This window comes from Rutilus rutilus, assembly GCF_951802725.1.
Source record: "Rutilus rutilus genome assembly, chromosome: 19".
Lineage (NCBI taxonomy): Eukaryota > Metazoa > Chordata > Actinopteri > Cypriniformes > Leuciscidae > Rutilus > Rutilus rutilus.
The window spans coordinates 24,381,078-24,401,526 of NC_140232.1; the positions used below are offsets into that span (position 1 = coordinate 24,381,078).

The 20,449-nt window shown below is 37.3% G+C and overlaps 1 protein-coding gene across 5 annotated transcripts in view; it reads right to left on the bottom strand.

Annotated features, from left to right (window-relative positions):
- Positions 1 to 9,836: 9,836 nt before the first annotated feature.
- The window catches only part of nfic (nuclear factor I/C), a 93,511-nt gene continuing 82,898 nt past the window's right edge, over positions 9,837 to 20,449 (bottom strand). For 4 of the 5 annotated variants that reach the window (XM_084390059.1, XM_084390058.1, XM_084390057.1 and 1 more), the window contains 3 exons: positions 19,142 to 19,301; positions 17,361 to 17,446; positions 9,837 to 10,510 (listed from right to left, as the gene is read on the bottom strand). In XM_084390059.1, the coding sequence (XP_084246185.1) occupies positions 10,490 to 10,510; positions 17,361 to 17,446; positions 19,142 to 19,301 (267 nt within the window). In that variant the 3' untranslated portion in view covers positions 9,837 to 10,489. The remainder of the gene's footprint in view (positions 10,511 to 17,360; positions 17,447 to 19,141; positions 19,302 to 20,449) is intronic. The other variant, XM_084390060.1, reaches the window with a different exon arrangement.

The following is a 20,449-nucleotide window of genomic DNA, read 5'->3' on the forward strand; positions in this document are numbered from 1 at the left end:
CAAGAATATACAATTTTAACGTTAGTCGTTGTTAGGGCATCTCTCCTCAAGCTAACTTCCCTCTTCATGCTTCTCTCTCCTCCACTCCCAGCACGCGCACTAACCCCCCAACCCCGAAATCATTCTTGTCGGTTATTGGCTGGAACAATGTTTGTTATGTTTCGTGGCCAAGGCTGGGCCAGTTTGTTTTTCTTGCCGTTAGTGGAGCCTGGGCTGTCTATAGAGACCGCGTTTATTTACAGTGTGTTCATGTTTGCTGGACGTGACAAAAAATGTTTTGGCCTAAAAAACGCGTGACATCGCTTAGAGCACCTTTAACTATTTTCTTTGGCGAGAAAAACACAAAGTGTCTAAAATAAGTTACTCAGTACCGAGCTCTTGTTTATCGAACTGTTGTAGAAATATATATCACACACACACACTGTATATGAGTCAGATGTCTATGAGTTGGTTTTAGAATAAAATCATACAGGTTTGTAATTTGCTGTCCGAAAGCTAACGTTTCATTTAAATACTGAAGTTGAACAGGTACCTCTGGTTAGTGTCTGTTATGGAATTTGACCCCCATTCTGCAGTGAGCTCATGAGGGGCTCCTGGCGAGGTTCATGTGAAGCTTTCAACAAGTGCTATTGCACTCGTTCACCCCCTTCATATGTTTAAAGAAAAAGGACCTTGTGCTGGCTTGGGCTATTTTGAACCATTAAAATGAAATAAAACTTGACTTCCTTTCCAGAGCTGAAATTATACTTTTCCAAAAGCGGCTCCAACAATCTTGTATCTGGGGTAAATGGATTGAGGGATGATTAGAGTCAGGTGTGTTACGCTCCTCAGCCAAGTTGAACTGAAAACAAACCTCTAACCGCAAGTGTTCAGTTCGCTCTTTCATTCTCTTTCTCCCAATTCTCCTGTTTTATGCAGCTCGTACTCACAGAATTAAAACTGTCATTTAAAATGTTTGGTGATCCAAAGTTTGTTCTGCCTTGAAATGAGTCATTCTCTTCCTGCGTAACTGCCATTGAGTGTCGATTACAATGACAAAGTTTATTAAATAAGATTTGGCATGAAAAATATGTCTCATGCACGCTGATGTGTGATTACTAATTTATCTTCAGTCACGTTTGACTCTTATATTCAGTACATATAATACCCAAAATGTTACTCGCCACAAGACTCTTTTAATGCATCATTAGAGCCATATATAAGATGTCATGCCACGTCTTGGAAACATCTTTTCCTTTTCTGCCTCTGCAACTGTGATGGCAAAAGAGCTTCGGCTGAGCTAAAATTAGCTTTGTCCTCAGGCACAAGGCCTGTTTTCGCCTGGGTCCACGTTGAGGGATGATCTACAAATGAACAGCGAATACGTACACATCCAATCCAACACACACAAAGCAATGATAATACACCTCCAAAACACACACACCACTGATAATCAAGATCAATCTACACAAACATTCAAAACATGCCAAGAAACTTTAGCAGACTTTGCGTCTAATCGGTTAGAAAAGAAAAACACAAAGTCACCTCATTTCTGAGTTGTAGCATAGCTTTGTTTATTTTTTATTTAATTTTAATTTTTTTGATTTTTTTGCATAGGGAAACATACTCACTTCCAGTACTGTATTCATGAGCGATTTTTTTTTTTTGCGAACAGCGATGGCTGAATACAATGTTATAATGAAATATTGTTAAAGCTGTAATTTCCCCCTCACACCAGTTCAAAAACACATGGCAAATTTAGTTTGTTGTGCATGAGAAAAACAAAAACATTTTCTCATTGGTTTCAAAACCGACATACCGACTTTTGCTGATAGATTACAATTTAGCGAGGTTCTTGGAGAAACAAAGACAAATAACAGAAATCCGATGCTTTCCAAAAGAACGTGGATGCATGTCATCATGCCAGTTGTGAATGTGTCTGAACTAAATGTCCACATGCCCCTTCCTGGTGTGAAGTGTGTTTATCTGTGCAGCAAGCAAGCATTTAATGAGTAACTACTATGGTAATATTTGTAAAGAATAATGTGATTAAAAAAAAGAGGAAGGAAAAACTAACAAAAACCTTGAAATTTAACACTGCATTAGAATGCTCTCTGAAAAACATTTCAACCTTCGTCCTTTCAACTCAAAGCGTCCAAAGATAGAGAAAACAGCATGCTTAAAAACAAACAACAATAGAAATATTTATAGAAATGAAACCATAATTCATCGAACAGAATAAAACAAAACAATTGTTCTAATGGGGGAGAGGGCACCCTGAAATATTGATGCATGATTGTTTTGGGGGTCTCAAAAATTCAGGAGTAGGCGGTACGTCAGGGTGTTTTTGGCAATTCATTTGTAAATGACTTATCAAAATATTGCATAAATTGCAAAGCCCACAAATGGCTTTTCTCCCCTATGAACAGAGACATAACTAATAGGTATTCTTCACCCCGTTTGAGCCATTTTAACCGTAGGGCCAGATTTAGTAAAGCCCTTAGCACACGCTAACATTCTTAGCATCTTCAGACTATACCAACCTTTAGTTAAGGTCGATGTGTTGCAGCACTCGGAGGTTGTGTTATTGAGAGGCTTTGGCAAATCTGGCCCCTTGGTTGGACAACAGCGTACAAAAAGCGTTTGATAAAGAAAAAGCTGTATCCAATCCAGATGATGTCAGCAATACAGCGAAAACCCACATAACAGCTCACATGGGTGAGGAAAAGAAACCAGAGAAAAACGATACATGACAGGCACTGCATGTTACAATTGTGTTTTTAACCCATTTTGCCATTTATACCAATGTATATACCTTAGATTTGAATTGCTGGTTTGCTAGGAGTGAAAAAGGGAGCGTAGAAATAACTAGCCATTCTACAGTTAAGGATGGGTCTTCATTCATATTTATCTGCTATAGAACTGTACACCAGAAACTCAGATTAAAGCCCTCCATCAACCCCCACAGCTCAATCAGCAACACGAGTATCTGAAACAATGTTTGAGAAGTTTGAATTACGTACTTTAAATGGGAAAATGTCAGTATAATCAATGTCTGAACAAATGTACTCTTGGGAGTGACAGTTTTAGACCTGGGCAAAGAAGAATTTTATAATGCTGCATTCATGTCATGTCAGAATTACAGCAATAATATATATTATTTACAATACATATACTACAGTTCAAAAGTTTGGGCTTGGTAATAAGTCTCTTTTAAATGCGACAAATACAGTAAAAACTGCTTTAATATAGTTAAAAATGTAATTTACTTATGTGATGGTAAAGCAGAATTTTCAGAAATCATTCAATCAAGAAGCTGTGATAAAAAAGAAATAGTTTTTTGATGAATAGAAAGTTTAAAAGAACAGCATTTATTTGAAATGTTTTTAAATGTTTTTACTGTCACTTTTGATCAGTTTAATGCATCTTTACGGAATAAATTGATTAATTTCTTAAATAAACCCTTACTGACCCCAAACGTTTGAACAAGTGTGTGAACAATATAACTTTTGTTCCATCTATATATATATATATATATTGAAAGAGCAAAAAGAGGTGGGTTAATGTAGTGATTAAGTATTTTGTGAACATTTCATATTGAAATCTCATTATGCTAATTCTGACCAGATGTAAACGCAGCATTAGTTTCACTATACTACCGGGTACAATAATAGTAGGTTTAACCTAGCTTGGATGGCTTTACACACATTGAAACTGTCCTTAATATTAGCAAGAAGTTTCAGCACAAAGATTTCAGTAAAGCCAGGATTAGTTGCATAGATGCTGTACAATTTCCAGATCATTTAAAAACCTTTAGTGTATTACTACTAGTCTGATTTCAAACGAAGCAGCTTGATCGAGCTGTTATCATGGGATCCAAACCAGTGCAGACAGACACAACTGCACATCATCCGTTTCAGATTCACCAGTCGCTGCCAGTATCAATCATGTCACGTATCAGTTCATCAGCTGACAAGAACTATGACATGCATCCTGCCAAGTGTCACGACATTGAAAATGGAAGGAAGGAAAGAGTAGAAACTGCATTCCAGTGCCTCAGCCCTGAAGAGGATGTCCAGCCCTTACTGAGAGGAGACAAAACAAAGATCTGACCACATGTTCACGTTTCTATCTAACTCGACCGTGCAAAGCTCAAGGTATTGCAAGGTTTACATTACGCAAACCGCAAAAGGAAACGGTAAGAGTGAAACACTCTTGCATGTCTAATTCTCTCGCGTATGCCTGAGTAGGGTCTCCTCACATCCTGTTTATGTCCGTGGGTGAACAGGGAAATTGGACTGGGGAAATTTACATTCTATTCAGCATAATTACATGTGTCAATGACTAATTAAAGTGCCTGGCCCTCGGAATTAAACAATCTTTTCAGCGACGCACATTCCAGGCTTGAGTAGGTTGATCTTACAAAAACAGGGGAAGATCACACAGCGTAAACCCACATCCAACAGCTCTATGCTGAATCCAGGAAGGCACTCAGAAGAGTGAGGTCTAAAATCCTGCTAGTTATGCATGCTCCATAAAACTATCAACGGGCTGAAGTAAGCCATGCCACTGATTGTCCACAGGTGATTTAAGAAACTACACTGCAAAAAAAAAAAAAAATCTGTATTGTTATATTTTTTTCAAGTAAAAAGGCCTAAACATCCATTTTTTTGTTTTTTTACAATACATTTATACTGTACACAACTATTCAAAAGTTTAAGGTCAGTAACATTTTTTTAAATGTTTTTGAAAGAAACCATGGCTGCATTTAAAGGCTGCCTTTAGAAATCATTCTAATATACTGATTTGGTGCTCAAGCAACATTTTTTATTATCAATGTTGCAGCTTAATAGTTTTGTGGAAACTGCAATACTTTTTCTCAGGATTCTGTGATAAATGGATGCTGTTTTGAGAAACGTTTTTTGAAACATTTTTCACTTTTGATCAATTTAATGCATCAATTTAATATTTTGTAAATGTATTTTGTTTTAAGGATGTTTGGGAAAATGGGAAAATGCAAAGTACTGATTTCAAAAATGATTGTTGCAGCATCTTAAAAGGGTTATTTTTTCATTTTCACACACAAATGACAACGGCTAAATAAAAGGGTGCCATTCAAGCAGCTTCATCTCTCTATCTTTCTTTCATTCTCATTTTAATCTGTATTCATCACGGTACGTCATCAAGGCTGAGAAATATCCCCAGAAAAGCAAACCTTAAAAAGAAGTAGCCTATTATTATTATTATGAATACCAGAATATCTAGTGCAACCTTCCAAGTAGAAGTACAGTAAAATGTGTTTAAAGATCTCGAAGCTTGCATGACAGAAAAGAAAAAAATAAGTGCTGAGGTTTAAAATAAGTCTTGAATATAACAAAAAAAGGCAATGGAACCAGCGTAAACCTCTCAAAGCTCGGTGAAGCTGTTGGCTCGGTTTAAAATGACGACAAGTGATGCTGAATTTACTAAAGTTCGTATTTTGTGATCAAAATGACACTCGATAACTGCGTGAAAGGTGTGTGCTAACGGCGCTGACATTATATTCTCAACAGCAGATCCTTTAGAAGGAGCTTTCAAAATTTTTGTGTGGCTTGACCACAAGCTTATGACTACTAAATCCAAACAAACAAACAAAAACATATTTTCTCTTACAAAAAGACATTTTTAATATACATTTCGCCTTTTTCCTCATTCTACTGGAAATATGGTAAGCATTTATACACAAGATAACTGTGTTCAAAATGTAACATTTCAACAACAAGCATAAAAATGATAATCATCGCTCTATAAAAAGGATTTCGAAATCAAACAGTAAGATAATGTTTCTTTTTAAATGCATCAGCTCTAATGCATTATTCACGTCATAGAAAGTTCAATCATCACCTGTGGCCACTTTAAAAAGCACACACTGGGGTAACAACCTGCTCTTGAAGTGTTTCGATCTCTCGGCCGTGTGTAGCCAATGTTAGCAAATACAAAAAGCAAACGAAGAAGAAGACTCGTGCACACAGAGCTCACTACAGAGCCGCTGTGCTGGCGAAACCACCTTCAGACCCCTGTTCTACTGAGCCCATCATCGCACCCTGGCCAGAGGGTTGACAGCTTTAGAAAGGTGAAAATGGAGCAGTGCAAATCTTCACGGGACAGGCGGCGGGCCATGTGAGTCTGTACCGGAGAGACGCCTTCAACTCATTAAAATCTAAGAAGTTTGCCATTTTTGCTTCAATACGGTTTATAATAAACAAAAAACAGCATGAAATAATTCCAACTGCGCCCCACGCTTCGAGGCAGACCCCTGTCCCATCGCCTGTCCTGTTAAACACAAGAAAAATTGCTTGCTTAATGAAGCTAGCACTTCTGCAAAGGTTTGGATCATGGTGAAGATGGAATGCCGTTTGGCTTCAGCACTCCGATTCGGCCAGGGTGGACAACGGGGGACTCACAAATCATCCACGATCAAGATCTTACCACAGGCATCATGTAAACAAAATCTCTCGTTCTTTCTCATCCGACTTATACTTTTAAATAGCTACCAGCAAATCGTATTAGCTACCAGCGTTGCAATATCCATTGCAGAAACAATACTGTACACTGCATCACAAACTACAACATGGCCTCTCCTGACCCAGCTCCAGAAATACACAATATCTTCTCCTCCGCAATATACTCCCCTGACACTACATGCTACAAATTATAAATTATCTCCTACCATCTAATTTTATAAAAAGAAGAAGAAGCATCCTGGTGTATTAATTCATTTTCTAAGAAGACACAAAGTCAGCAGTTCTTGTGTCTGTATGTTGAATTGGACAAATAACATTTCAGCTACTCTCAATGAATGCGTTCTACAATCAACAAATGGACATATACAAGGGACTCGATTGGTAAAACAACTTAATCACTAATTAAAGAAATCATCAAACATTACATATTCTATTGCAGTCAGTGTTGTGAGCCCTCAAAAAGTGGTTAAATGGACAGTTCACATTTTGTCATTAGTTATTCGCCCTCATGGTTTTCTAAACCTTTTGACTTCAGTCAAATTTTTTATGCACATTGAAAGTCAATGGGGTCCAAATCAACATTAGTCTCTTTTTGACTTTCATTGTATGAACAAGCATTTTCAAAATATCTTGTTTTGTGTTCCATTGAAAAATGAAAGAACGTCATGAAACTACATGAGGGCGAATAAATAATGACTACATTTTCCTTTTGTGGTGAACTGTCCCTTTAACAAATGCGTAGGTTTTCAGAAATAATGAAATGTAAATTTGACCCTTGACAAAAAGCAAAAATCATGCAGTGGGGATGTAAAGTCTCGTTGATTGCAAAATAATTTGCTAAGTGCTTAGTTGTATAATTTAAAACTAACCAAAACTAGTTAATGGGTTTATAGAGGATGGCCATCTACTTTTAATCTCTGGCCTCTCCTCTTCACATCCATAATGGGTACAAACTCATTTAAATACATGACATACAATCTAAACAATTTAAGAGAAGTCTAACATGAAAGGGAATCAAAATATCAGCTCAGAGCTGATATGGAGAGAGCTGGTACCGCATCTTTCACAGATTTTGTTACTTTCTCATTATATGAAAAGTAGAGTGAAATAATGGGAACAAAATAATGCAATGAAGATTTCATGCCAACTACGGTGCTTTTAAAAGAGTTAGAAAAAAAAAAAAAAAGCTTCTCTCACCCATCCAAAACTACAGCTATCAGGTAACCTGTTAGTCTTAATCTGATTATGACAGGCAATCAAACATGCAGCATTTTTTTCCTTGATGACACTGGTTACATAAAATAAAAAAAAATCGGAAAAAAAATCAACTCCTTTGAAATTACGCATTATCGTTCTTAACTAAAGGCAAGGCACATAATATGTTTATAAAATATCGTGCAAAGTAGAAGAGGGATCATAGGATAAAAGTCAAAACCAATGTGGTACAAAGGTAAAATCCATCTGTGTCATTGGCTCTTTGCTCAAGGGGGGTCATTAAGGAGAAGTCGGGGAGCATTTAGCTTTAGAGCTAATACTAAGATTATCTGCCATGCACCCATGTCAGCGATACGGTGGTCGTTTGAGCTTAATTCTCATGAATTTTCTTTTGAAAGCACCATGCACAGTTATATATAACTCATATATAGAGATTTCCATATAATTTTCATATCTGCACCATTAAAACAAGTCATGTTGTATGTATTCTGGGTCTATGGTCAACTCAACAGAATGTGTATGCAAAGCCATTATAAAAGGTTAGCAAAAGCAACCAGAGTGTGTGGATATTATTTCAGATCGGTGTGTGTATTTGTAAGGGTACCTAGTTAATCTCTGATATGTGTTGATCTTGTCATGTTCCAGCAGAATATAAGGGTGTGTGTGTGTGTGTGTGTGTGTTTTGTTCAGCCATCTGCGTTTCCTGTGGCTAAGCGTTAGCCCATGCAGCTGATGAGGGGCTTGGGGGCTTGCTAGGCCGTTTAAAATATCTCTCTGGGCATAAAAACAACCCCTTGAACTTCTACAACAACAACCCACAGTAGATGAAGCAAAACATCCAAGTCTTTAAAAAAAGAGGAAGAATTTAAATGAAAATCTAGCAATGTCTCAGGCACTTTTCATGGCTTCTTGATTTGGGTTCGGTAGCGTTGTAGATTAAGCCCTGATGTTATTTCATTAGTACAAGAGTGCAGAATAACCCATTTCTGAGGCAACCAGCCAGAGACATGCTGGTCGTAGGCGTACACCTCCCAATGAACTCTGGGAGCTTAGCCACTGACTGACCTCCTCTTTGTATTGTCGTCGTTGGGCATTACAGCCCGTCTCACGTCAAACATCCAAATCATTGACATTCCTACGGATTAAAGTGTATAATATGCTTCAAAATAAAAACAGTCATAGTTTTCTGAAATAGAAACATGGGGAAAAAATATAGCCTGTTTTGTTTTCTTCTTAAACTATGGGAATTGTATAAAAGTAATCACATAAACATGGAGACGTTTACATAGAAAATGTAGGATTGTTCTGATCAGCTTTTTAGCTTCTGGGAAACCAACCCTCATCTACCGTGAGATCAGAACATGACAAAAATAACAGACTCGCAGCATTCCGTATGATTAGGCCGAACAGGAATTTGCAAAAGAGGAAAATTAAAAATTCAAAGTAGTGCAATGCCTGTAATTTCCAATGAATTTAAACAAATTACACATAGAGAAAAAACTTCTATCCTCTACACCCAATACTGTCTAAGTAATGACAGAACTATATTTCAACTCCCTTTGTCACTATGTGGAAAAATCCACGCATCTACATGAATCAAAAACCCCCTAATCTGTGAACTCACAGAGATGAATAAGGGACTACCAATGTTTATGACAAGCACAAACACACAGACGCACACACACACACACTTACAGCGGGTCCAGGGAATGAGGGGCTTTCATATTGCGAAGAGAGGAAGGTGCTAATTCACCCCTGCTATTCCCTGGCTCATCCTATGAAGGTTGTATTACAGCTCACACACACCTCATATAGCCTTTAACAGTACATGCCATTGCCTCTATATAGGTGTGTTTGCATGTAAGTGTGTGTGCATGTGTGTATACACGCTGACTGTGATGTATAATGTCACTGAGGTACCACTAATATTCCTCCGATGTACAAAAAACATGACGGGCTTCCACCAAAAAGTGGACTCCGTTACAAACAGTGGAGAATGTAATTTAGAAAACATCACCCTCTGAACGAAACCAAGGACGCAGAAACATGATTGTCAATAAACTGGATGAAAAGTAGCCTTTTTGTTTCTTTTTCCACAATGCTGTGTGAACGGAAGCATCAATCTTTTTGTTTCCTTTTCCATGTCGTGTTGCCTTTGCGCACTTAAAAAAAGAATAAAAACAGACCGTGCTCACCTCCAAACCTGTGGCGAAATGCTAGCGGAAAAACCCCTTCCTTGAGGTTTCTCGTCCCTGTTCGTTAAGAAAATAAAGGATACTTATTTTGCATATAGGAGGAAGCAGCACCTGTAGCAGAAGGAGGGGGTTGAGGAGAGGCATTCCAAGAGGCAGGGAGTCAGGGTGGGCCTTTTCGACACGTCCATCAATGTACGCCATAGTTCGGGCTGCCCTCCCAGAAAAAACATCCTCCTCTTTTGTCTTCTTTTCTTCCGTTCCATCTATGGCAATTCTCTCACGCTCGTCTCCATTTCCATTGTCTTTTTTCAAAAAAAAGTGTATTGAAGCATCTTTATACTGTACGTTGTTATGCATATATAAATATGTGTGCACATATATCTATACACACATATTGTGTATATATATATATGTGTGTGTGTGTGTGTGTGTGTGTGTGTGTGTGTGTGTGTGTGTATATATATACAAATACTGCATATATATCTGATTTTCCCTCTTGCATCTCGTTCACAACTTTTTTTCTAGTAAATTCCACAAAAAAATGGATTTTTCAGATCCATGTCTGTGCCTCCTCAGGTTCGTCTGTGTGTGTGATAATCAGTTCCCCAGATACCAGGACTGCAAGAGAGAGAGAAAAAGAGAGAGAATCAAAATGACTAAGACATCTGTACAAGCACAAGTAACACAATAGGAGGAGTGCTATGGGATATCCACCTAAATCAGATAAAAACTCATCTGAACGTGACCGCAATCTAGTTGAGATGGATCCATTTCATCAAAACTGAATGCACACTGTGATTTACATGGGTTTCTTCAACTATGGGCAGGGACATTTGGCTCTCTTAAAAATCACTTTTCATACCAGTTGATTTCATTTTTCTACTAACAATGTCCAAAACAGGACAAACATTAATCAGAGGAGAATTCTGGCATTTTTCTGAAACCTCAAACACTTTCACCACAATGTCGTTTCCATCACATCTCAAACAATGCATTGTGTTGAATAGCATTCCGGTTGAAATTACAAATTTTTCATGAACACATTTCATGTATCCAAATGCTTGATAACATATTTGATTAGAAATGATACACAATAAAAGTATTCTGTTCATGAATGATATGTTACACTACTGTTCAAAAGACTGGGGTCAGTAAATTGATAAAAAATGACAGCGAAGAATTGTAACATGCCTTTCTATTTCAAATAATTGCTGTTCCTTTAGAAATTATGTTCATCGAAGAATTCTGATAAAATATATTACTGTTTACACAAAAATATTAACATAATAGTAAGAAATGTTTCTTGATAAGCAAATCAGCATATTAGAATCATTTCTAGCAGATCATGTGACACTGAAGACTGGAGTAATGGTTATGAAAATTCAGATTTGCCATAAAAAAATAATTAAAAAAAACCCAGGGACAAGTGTCAGTAGCTTAAGAAACATACACATATACCCTGCTAGAATGTGAGGTGTGTGTGTGTGAGTTTAGGTTTTGAAGGTGGTGGTGGTGACAGTGACAGTAGGTGGTACATGTTTCCTGTCCGTAAGGAGCTAAATAATGCAAAGCACTTTACTCTGCCATTCAAAGCAGAACCTAATGAGAACAAGTCAGTGCCTTTTTTGATAATGTGTAGCAAACACTTAGCCTGGGACCAGAACTGAGGAACCTATTAAAACTAATACAGAGAAAAAAGCTATGAGTTTGAGAAAGAGAGAGAGAGAGAGAGAAAGCGCTCAGCAGGATCCCACCCAAACCTTTTAAAAGCATAACAGGATTTTGGCTTTCATTCACAGACCGCTGAAGTCTTTTTAAAATTTGACAAGGTTTAAAAACAGAAGGAAGGAGTTCATGCCGTAAGCCCCTGTCTCAATATTTTCCACTAAGGTTTAAGTAATTTCACAGCAGTCCAACAGACGTCTTTAACTACCCCCAAATGTATTGATTTAATAATGCTAAAAAAGGAAAAAGTGTTCCTATTCCCTGCTGAAAAGTTTGTATACATCAGACTGATGGCTTGATTCTTGTACAACAGCAAACCACAGACTAATGACTCCACAATGCAGTGCCCAGATAATAGCGTACAACCATGAGAATTTAAGTTAAAATAGTTTGACACATTTATGTATTAAAAACAGCAGTGGCGCCAAGGAGTTTTGGCAGGTCTTGCTCATTGATTAATGAAAAGGGCAGTATCACAATCTACGGACCACATGTACGACCAGGAATCTAAAACTTTAATTATATAGTAATAATAAAAAATATTACGTACTTTGAGTACCTTTTCTGGGTACTCAAAGCGCTTTACATGGAAGGGGGAATCTCCTCAACCACCACCAATGTGAAGTATCCACCTGGATAATGCAACGACAGCCATATTGCACCAGAACGCCCACCACACACCAGCTTACTGGTGGAGAGGAGACAGAGTGATGAAGCCAATCAGTATATGGGGATGATTAGGAGGCCTGGCCATGATGATGGACAGAGGCCAATGGGGCCAGGATGCCAGGGTTACACCCCTACTCTTTTCGAAAGAAAGTCATTTTTTGTGACCACAGAGAGTCAGGACCTCGGTTTAACGTCTCATCCAAAGGACGGTGCTCTTTGACAGTATAGTGTTCCTGTCACTCTACTGGGGCGTTAGGACCCCCACAGACCACAGGGTGAGCACCCCCTGTTGGCCTCACTAACACCTCTTCCAGCAGCAACCTAGTTTTCTCAGGAGGTCTCCCATCCAGGTACTGACCAGGCTCAACCCTGCTTAGCTTCAGTAGGCAACCAGTCTTGGGCTACAGGGTGATATGGCTGCTGACATCAATATCTTTTAATCAAATCAGTTTATTTTTTACTTCTGTTTGCTAGCTAGCTGAGAATTATTTGATACTGCTATTGAAACTGGAGCTAAGGTTAACCTTACACAACCCTTGACACTTAAGCATACTTTAGAACCTATTGCCAGGAAGAGAAATATGTTTATAATGACAGCTGACACTGCTGGGAAACGCAAAGATGCTGCTTTCTGAGTGATTACCATAGTGTATTGGCATGCAGTTTTCCCAAATCATATTTCGTGTTGATTACTGGATCAAATCCGAGCCCATGAGAGTGGGCAGTGTGGGGATTGTACGTGTTTTTGTGCCTCGTGACTTTGACAGCACAATTACAGCCACTCCTTTGTCAAAATTCATTTCACCCTAAACCAAAAGGCTAAATGTTACCCTTGAATACTCGAGAGGAAAAACTGAATGTATAAATATATTCTGAAGTAACACACACACACACACATATATATATATATATCCCAGAGCTCTGGATATCATCTTGGCTTTGCGTTGAAGTAACAACATGCCATTTTACTATACTGAAAATGTCTCTTGATGAAATAAATCCACAATTCTCTTTCTCTAGAGTGGCAAGTTGAGATTTAATATGTTTCCAGTATATGTTATGGAAACTCAATCTTTTCTTCGGTAGAAAAATGTGCCGCAACATATGCCTCTCTTCTTGGTTGTGATATTTTAGCAGATATAATCTCTTGTCTCACCTCAAAAACCGATGGCCTGCTTAGTATTTACACTTAAATATGATAAAAACAGCTTAAGAGAATATGTGTAGTTTCTGCTGTTATTTGTTTGAATAATGTGGTGAAGACCGACAGGAACGGGCCAGGAAATGTGGAGTGATTATCAAATTCATCTATCCAAATATTGATACTTGCAAACCAATGCAAAACCACTAGTGAAGCTGACTAAAGACGTTAAAATAAGCAGATATTTTATATTACCCAACAGTACCATGAAATTGCATACTATTTGCTTTCTTTGTGGACATTTTCAGTGGTCATTATCTTGGTAAGCTGAATCAGATCAAACAAATTAAGGCTGATTAGAAGAAAAATAAACAAATGGGTTAAAGGAAGGATGGCATTAATTAAAAACTACAAAAAGTATCTAAATGATATTAAAATAACACTTGATTAGCTAAACTGTGAGCATACCATACAGCCACAACTTCTGTTATATTTATAACAATTTGACAAATATTCTGTTTTTATTATTAAAAACAGTTTACAAAAAGATATATAAATATTTAGACACTCTAAAATCACACACACACACAAATTGCTCAAGGCCTGGTATTAAAATACTATTCCAAGTATAAAATCTGGAGTGTAACTATTCCAGCTTTGTCTCATCACATGGGTTTGAGTCGACTATTCCAGGCCATTCTTCTTTTTACCAGCTGCCTGATATTTTCATTTTGCACTAGGGCACATCCAAAGCTGAAACTTTCTCACTGAAACAGTCTGTCTTGAGAACACAGCAACCAGTAGAGCCCGGGCTAACAGTGGTTAGGCGTTCACTCCAAACAAAATATTTAGTTCCCTATAAAAGCTACAGGCTTTGTCTTGGTGACAGGTGGTTTAGGTTATGAAAATATAAAGCTGAGACGAGGGCGGGTTCACAGTCCAAGTAGGGGGACATATTAGACCACAAGGGCCTAACAAATGACAGTCTCTCCCTTTAATTACAATGCTTTGGGAGAGCTTGGAGGTGAGGCTGAAATACAAGCTCCTCTAAAAACAAAGATTGTTAGTAAAGTACCCTTTTCATCAGAGAAAAGAAAACAACAGAAGTCCATTAAACTTTGAGTTTAATACAAACACAGATCGAGAGAGTAAAGATGAGGGAAGAAAGAAAAAATAGAATAGGAAAAAAACAGGTATATTAAAAAATGCGTTTCATGTGGTAATAAAAAAATTATTTACCTGGATGTTGTATTTAAATTCAGGGTCATTGTAGGTAATTTAAACTGTATATATATATATATATATATTTTTTTTTTTTTTACTTGAAATAAAATAAAATAAAATATTTAATTTCAGCTAGTTGTAAAGGCAACATTTCTCTTTTCATTCAGCTTAACATGATATACTAAAATAACTAAAACTGAAAAAATAAATAAAAACATATAGATAAAAAAAAAAAAATTATATTAACTATCACAGTATTTAAATGATACTAAAATAACACTGATTCATGTAAACAATAGTGTTTAATATTAATTATTATAATAATCATTTAAGTTATTTTTAATGGTTAAATCAGGTAGAAATCCTCATGACTTCACTTTTCAGTGACACTTTCATAGTGCAAAAAAAAATATATATATATATATTTTAAGACTAATAAAGTCGTTTTTTATAGTCAGATCAGTTAGAAATATCTAAAGATAGCTTACAGGGAAAGAGAAAATGTACAACAACTGTACTCGCTTTTTACAGTGAAAGAAAGAAAAAGACAACTGTGTTTTGTCAAACTAGGCCTGGACAGTCAGTGATTCCCTGGGCAGTCCTGTGTTAGTCACGGTTGTGCAAGACAGATTGGTCAATTTGATTGGTCTGCAGTGGACTCTTCCTTTTCCACTCCCTCAAACACAGGTTCATCCGGCAATTACATCATGTCTGGTTTCCCCTAGCAACCAGACAGCCCTGGACGTGACCATCTCGGAGCAAGTGAACGGAACCTCCTTTCCCCCATTTGTTCATTTGATGACTTCTTTCCCCTCCCTCTAGCTGAGAACCAGAAAAGTTTCGACTTTCTCTAGTGCACAACTTGCATGAAAAACAACAGTAATAACTGTGTGTGTACTTGCTGTGTCTGCTTAACGGCTGTTTGGTTGAAGGTTTTCAAATAATGACTTCAAATACATATTAACCCACACTAGTCGTCCATTATTCATTGATCACTGTTTTGTCTCTCTCTCTTTCTCTCATCGCATGGCTCAGTCAAGTGCATTTACACTTTTTTATGGAGCTGAAAGCACTGCAATGCAGTATTGCGCTCGGACTCCTGAGCCATGCAGTTCAATCACCTCCACAGTTCAGATTTTACCTGAGCACTGCTGCATTCCCCAGCCAAATCAAACGTAACTGCAGCTGTTACTTAAGGAAGACCTTTCAAGAGTTTGTTTATTAAGGGCTGATGTCCTCTAGGATTTGAGAAGCATCACAAAAATGTCAGATGCTATTTTGCGCCTTTTAAAATAAGGTCAGGATTTTGCTGAGCATGCAAAAGTTAACATGTTATTAAAGGGATAGTTCACCCAAAAATGAAAATTCTGTCTTCATTTACTCACCCTCAAGTTGTTTCAAACCTGTAAGAATTTCTTTTTTCTGCTGAACACAAAAGAAGATATTTTGAAAAATGTCTGTAACCAAACAGTTGATGGACCCCATTGACTTCCATAGTATTTTTTTTTTCCTACTATGGAAGTCAATGGGGTCCATCAACTGTTTGGTTACAGACATTTTTCAAAATATTTACAGGTTTGAAACAACTTGAGGGTGAGTAAATGATGACAGAATTTTCATTTTTGGGTGAACTATCCCTTTAATAAATATGAAGGCTGAATGCACTATTATATAGTGCACTGCAAAAAAAAAAAAAGAAATAATAATAATAATTCCATTCATTTAATAGAAGCCCCGAATATAGATACATTGTAGCCATGAATTAAGAATTCGGTCCCACGACTTATTCATTTGTTCCCTTGTTTTAGTAAATCATGGCCACGATTTAGTAAGATGAGGGAATTAATGATTATAACTCGTGCACGATTTACTTAAAACGAGAGAACGAATTAGTAAAACATGCTGACGTATTAGTAAGTCGTGGGAAAGCATTGTTAATTCATGGCCACGATATACCTTTTTTTTTTTTCTGCATGTCATGTGCGGGGTTCCGTAATTTTCTTTCTTTCAATAAAAATATTCAAATAATTTAAATAATAATAAAAAGTAAAAAATAATTTACTTCAGAAGCATAAAAGAAGGTTTGAGCTTAAAAAAAATGTTTATGCTTAAAACATAATGAAAATTTTTTTTTTTATATAAATAAAAATATTCTTTGAAAACAACATACATATTACATAATTTTGTAATATGTATATTTAAATTTTTCACCTAAAAAAAAAGAAAAAATACTGACGAGTAATTTTTTAGACATTCTATGAACACACCATCTATTGGTTAAGGTGTTGTATCTACATTGGCTGTCTCTATATTTAATGTGAAAGATCACATTTCGTTCGCAGCTGAGGGTCTAGCGGTGGTTACTGTATCTGCTCATTTCTGATCTATAATTGAACACGGAAGGCTTGGGTCTCTCAAAGGGTCCAGACTAGAGCTGCTGTAGTGTTTCCTCAGGGCACTGGGGTTCAAGGGAATTTTTCAAGTGCTGCTTGAAATCAAGATTGAATTTTCAACATTTTCATGGTGCTTAGGTTTCTGAAAGTTATCAAGAAAAAGTCGAAGTTTCCAGTAGTTAAAATGCAGTTATTCAGTTTAGTCTATAATTAGCATTACAATTTCATCTGAGGTGTGTGTGTGTGCATGTTTGAGAGTGGATGATCTGTACATTTGTGCGTGAATAAATGTGTATGGAGGTTTGTGTTGAGATACCTGTGCCTGATACAGACTGCCAGGGTCTCGAGAACCAATTCCTACGAAGGGGCGGTTGGCAGGTGGCGTCCCGGGAGTAGAATATGCTGAAAGAGAGGGAGAAATTTGCGATTAAGAGCAGAACAGAGAAAGTGGCGAGAGTGTCAAACATGCTCATGCAAATCTCTGATATCACAAACAGTGATATCAGTTTCAAGTAACGTTTCAACGTTCCTAGTGGATTTAGTGTTTAAATCACAGGTAAATATTACTCTATTCAATTCAGATCTCGAATACAGTTTGAGTGTGTATGGCGTGCATCTGTTTGATGCTGTAATTGGGTCAGTTTCTATGTTTGTTACCATCAGACTGTGTAAATAAATATTCTGTCTAGCGGAGGCTGATTCTGTTGTCTGCTTATGTAAATGCAGTCTGTTGTTAGTGAATGTGCGCCTTCATCTCTTGAAGACTATATTATCAGCAATTACAAAAGCAGATGTGCTTTCTTATGCTTCTTTGGAAATTCTACCAGCATGTCTTTTTGGTAAATAGGGAACACACAACATAACAATCAAAGCATCCATCTTTATCAAATGGGTCTTTGGATAATTACGGGACATGATTTTAGCTGAATAATCATGCTGAGCATTGAGTCTGACAGTGTGAGATGGCGTATTGAGGCGATTGATCATCGGGGATTCTGCAGCACAGCGGATGGTGAACATATTGAGCTGTTCTCTGCATTAATAATGAAATTAGCATGATAAATGAACAGGGCAGCAAGCACTGGCCCATTGAAGCTGATCGACTTGTCATCCAAATGTATCTTTTTATACTGTTTACTGATGAAAAGACCCTTGTTGTGTTTCTCTCACACCGAAATCATTATTCACATTTTTTTTGTTTTTTCATAATTGACAATCCAGTTTGAAACGGTTTTAAAATATATATTAATGTGCCAAGTTGCAACATTGCTTGGCAACTGTAAAAAGCCAATAGTTATGCTAATTAACAAAAAAACTATGAGGCATTGTTTATTCTAATTATTAATATAAATAAACTCTCTCATGAAAAAAAAAAAGTATCTCATGCTCAACAAGGCTGCATTTATTTGATCAAAATACAGTAAAAACAGTAATATTGTGAATTTAAAATAAATGTTTTCGATTTTAACATATTTTAACATGTAATTTATTCCTGTGATGCAAAGCAGAATATTCAGCATCATAACTCCATACTTCAGTTTCACATGATCCATCAGAAATCCTTCTAAAATGTTTATTTGCTGAAGAAATATTTTATTTAACTTGTTTTATTACTTTTTAATCAATATTGAAAACAGTTTAATATATAATCTAGCGTAATATTCTCGTGGAAACTGTGATTTATTTTTTTCCAGAATGTTTTGATGAATAGAAAGTTCAAAAGAAATAGAAAAAGAAAAAATTGTATTGTAGTATTTGTGTGTGTGTGTGTATAAAATGTGTCATCCAATTAAAAGCAGCCAAGACTCCATTAAGGTACTGTAGTGGTGACCAAACCAAGATGTGTGTCTTTGTGACTGTGTAAATGGTTTGTGACATGAGCCAGACCACTAACTCTGAGCCAGCCATTAGTTTCTTAGGTTTCTTGTTCTGCTTGACATTTTAATGATTCTAAAAAATATATATATACTTTATTAAACCCTGGGGTTTAACTCTACCTGTTGATGTGTGTGTGCTGCTGTTTGTTTTTTTGGCTATCTCTGGGTCTCAGGGACAGAGAGGGCGAACGAACGGATGGGTTGCAAGCGTCCCACTTACTGGGGGATGTGGGTGAGCTGGCAGCTGCGTCTGCAGAGGTGGTGCTGGATTTGGACTCTGGGGGCAGCGTCAGACGGGGCAGGCCGGGGGGTGGTGGGGGGGCCAGCATCTGAGAGGAGATGTAGTGACTGGATACCTTCACCTGACCACTGCCATTCAGCTGCAGAGGAAGAGAGGGCAACAGTCAGCCACTGTGGGGAGGGACACCTCACTGCCTCTACACAGCTAACATCAACAATACATGCATCTACTGTCTGTGTTTGGGTTACTATCTCCTTAGCTCTCCATAAGTACTTAATGGTCTCAGCATATTTAGGACTACTAACTAAATATAGCATGTTTGACATCACAGCAGGTTCTAACGCTCTATAATATGTTGATTTTGAGAACTAATGCAGTGTTCCATTCATTTAAAAAAGTCGGAATTTCCAACGCCCTACTTGGAAAAGTGTCACATGATAACTTCAAACTTATCAATCCTGACACTGAAAAACATGAGGGCACAAAATTAATGTAAAAATTTATTTAAATTACATTTACATAATAAATGGCAGAAGCTTTTATCCAAAACAACTTGCATTGCATTCAAGGTATACAATTCATGCATTCTCTGGGAATTTAACCCATCTCCTTAGCGCAAGTTTTTGAGCCATTGCGCTTCATTTTCCAAGCGCAAGATAAAAAATTTGTAAGAAACTAGCACAAAATCTAGTGAAAATATCCCGCATCCGACATTGAATGGAACACAGAATAATTAAAATACAATGCAAGCAAAATAATAGAAGTTTTTTTTCCAAACATGCTGTATTTGTCTAAAGTGCTTTGTTTCTTTAGGCACATATTATTTAAAGTGTAAAAAATGACTTTGTGTCCCAGTCTGATTAAACTTTAAAGTCCAGTCATATACTGTATCTCCATCAGCAGTTATGTGGGAGAAACAGAGTAACGCTGTGCGCACTGTTCTAGCGAACGGCCCATTATGCATCGTTCTGTCGTTCTACCATGGTCGCAAATCCATAAAACCCTCCATCATGCTCTCTTTCTCTCTCTGAGGGTTTGGCTCTCGTTTGCATTCTCGCCGAGTAAAACTGCACACTCACTGCCCTGCACAACAATAGCTGGTGAGTGAGTCAGCGGCATTATGGGTCGGTGCGGCTGTTCTTTGTGACTGCTTGGCTACAGTCAGACTGCAGTAGGGGGAATTTCAATGAGTCTGCAGAATCGGCTGGGCCCGGCTGCCACAGGGCAAGATTCATAAATGTGTGTGTGTCTCTGTTTCTTTCCCTCATGCACTCTCTCTCTTCCCCC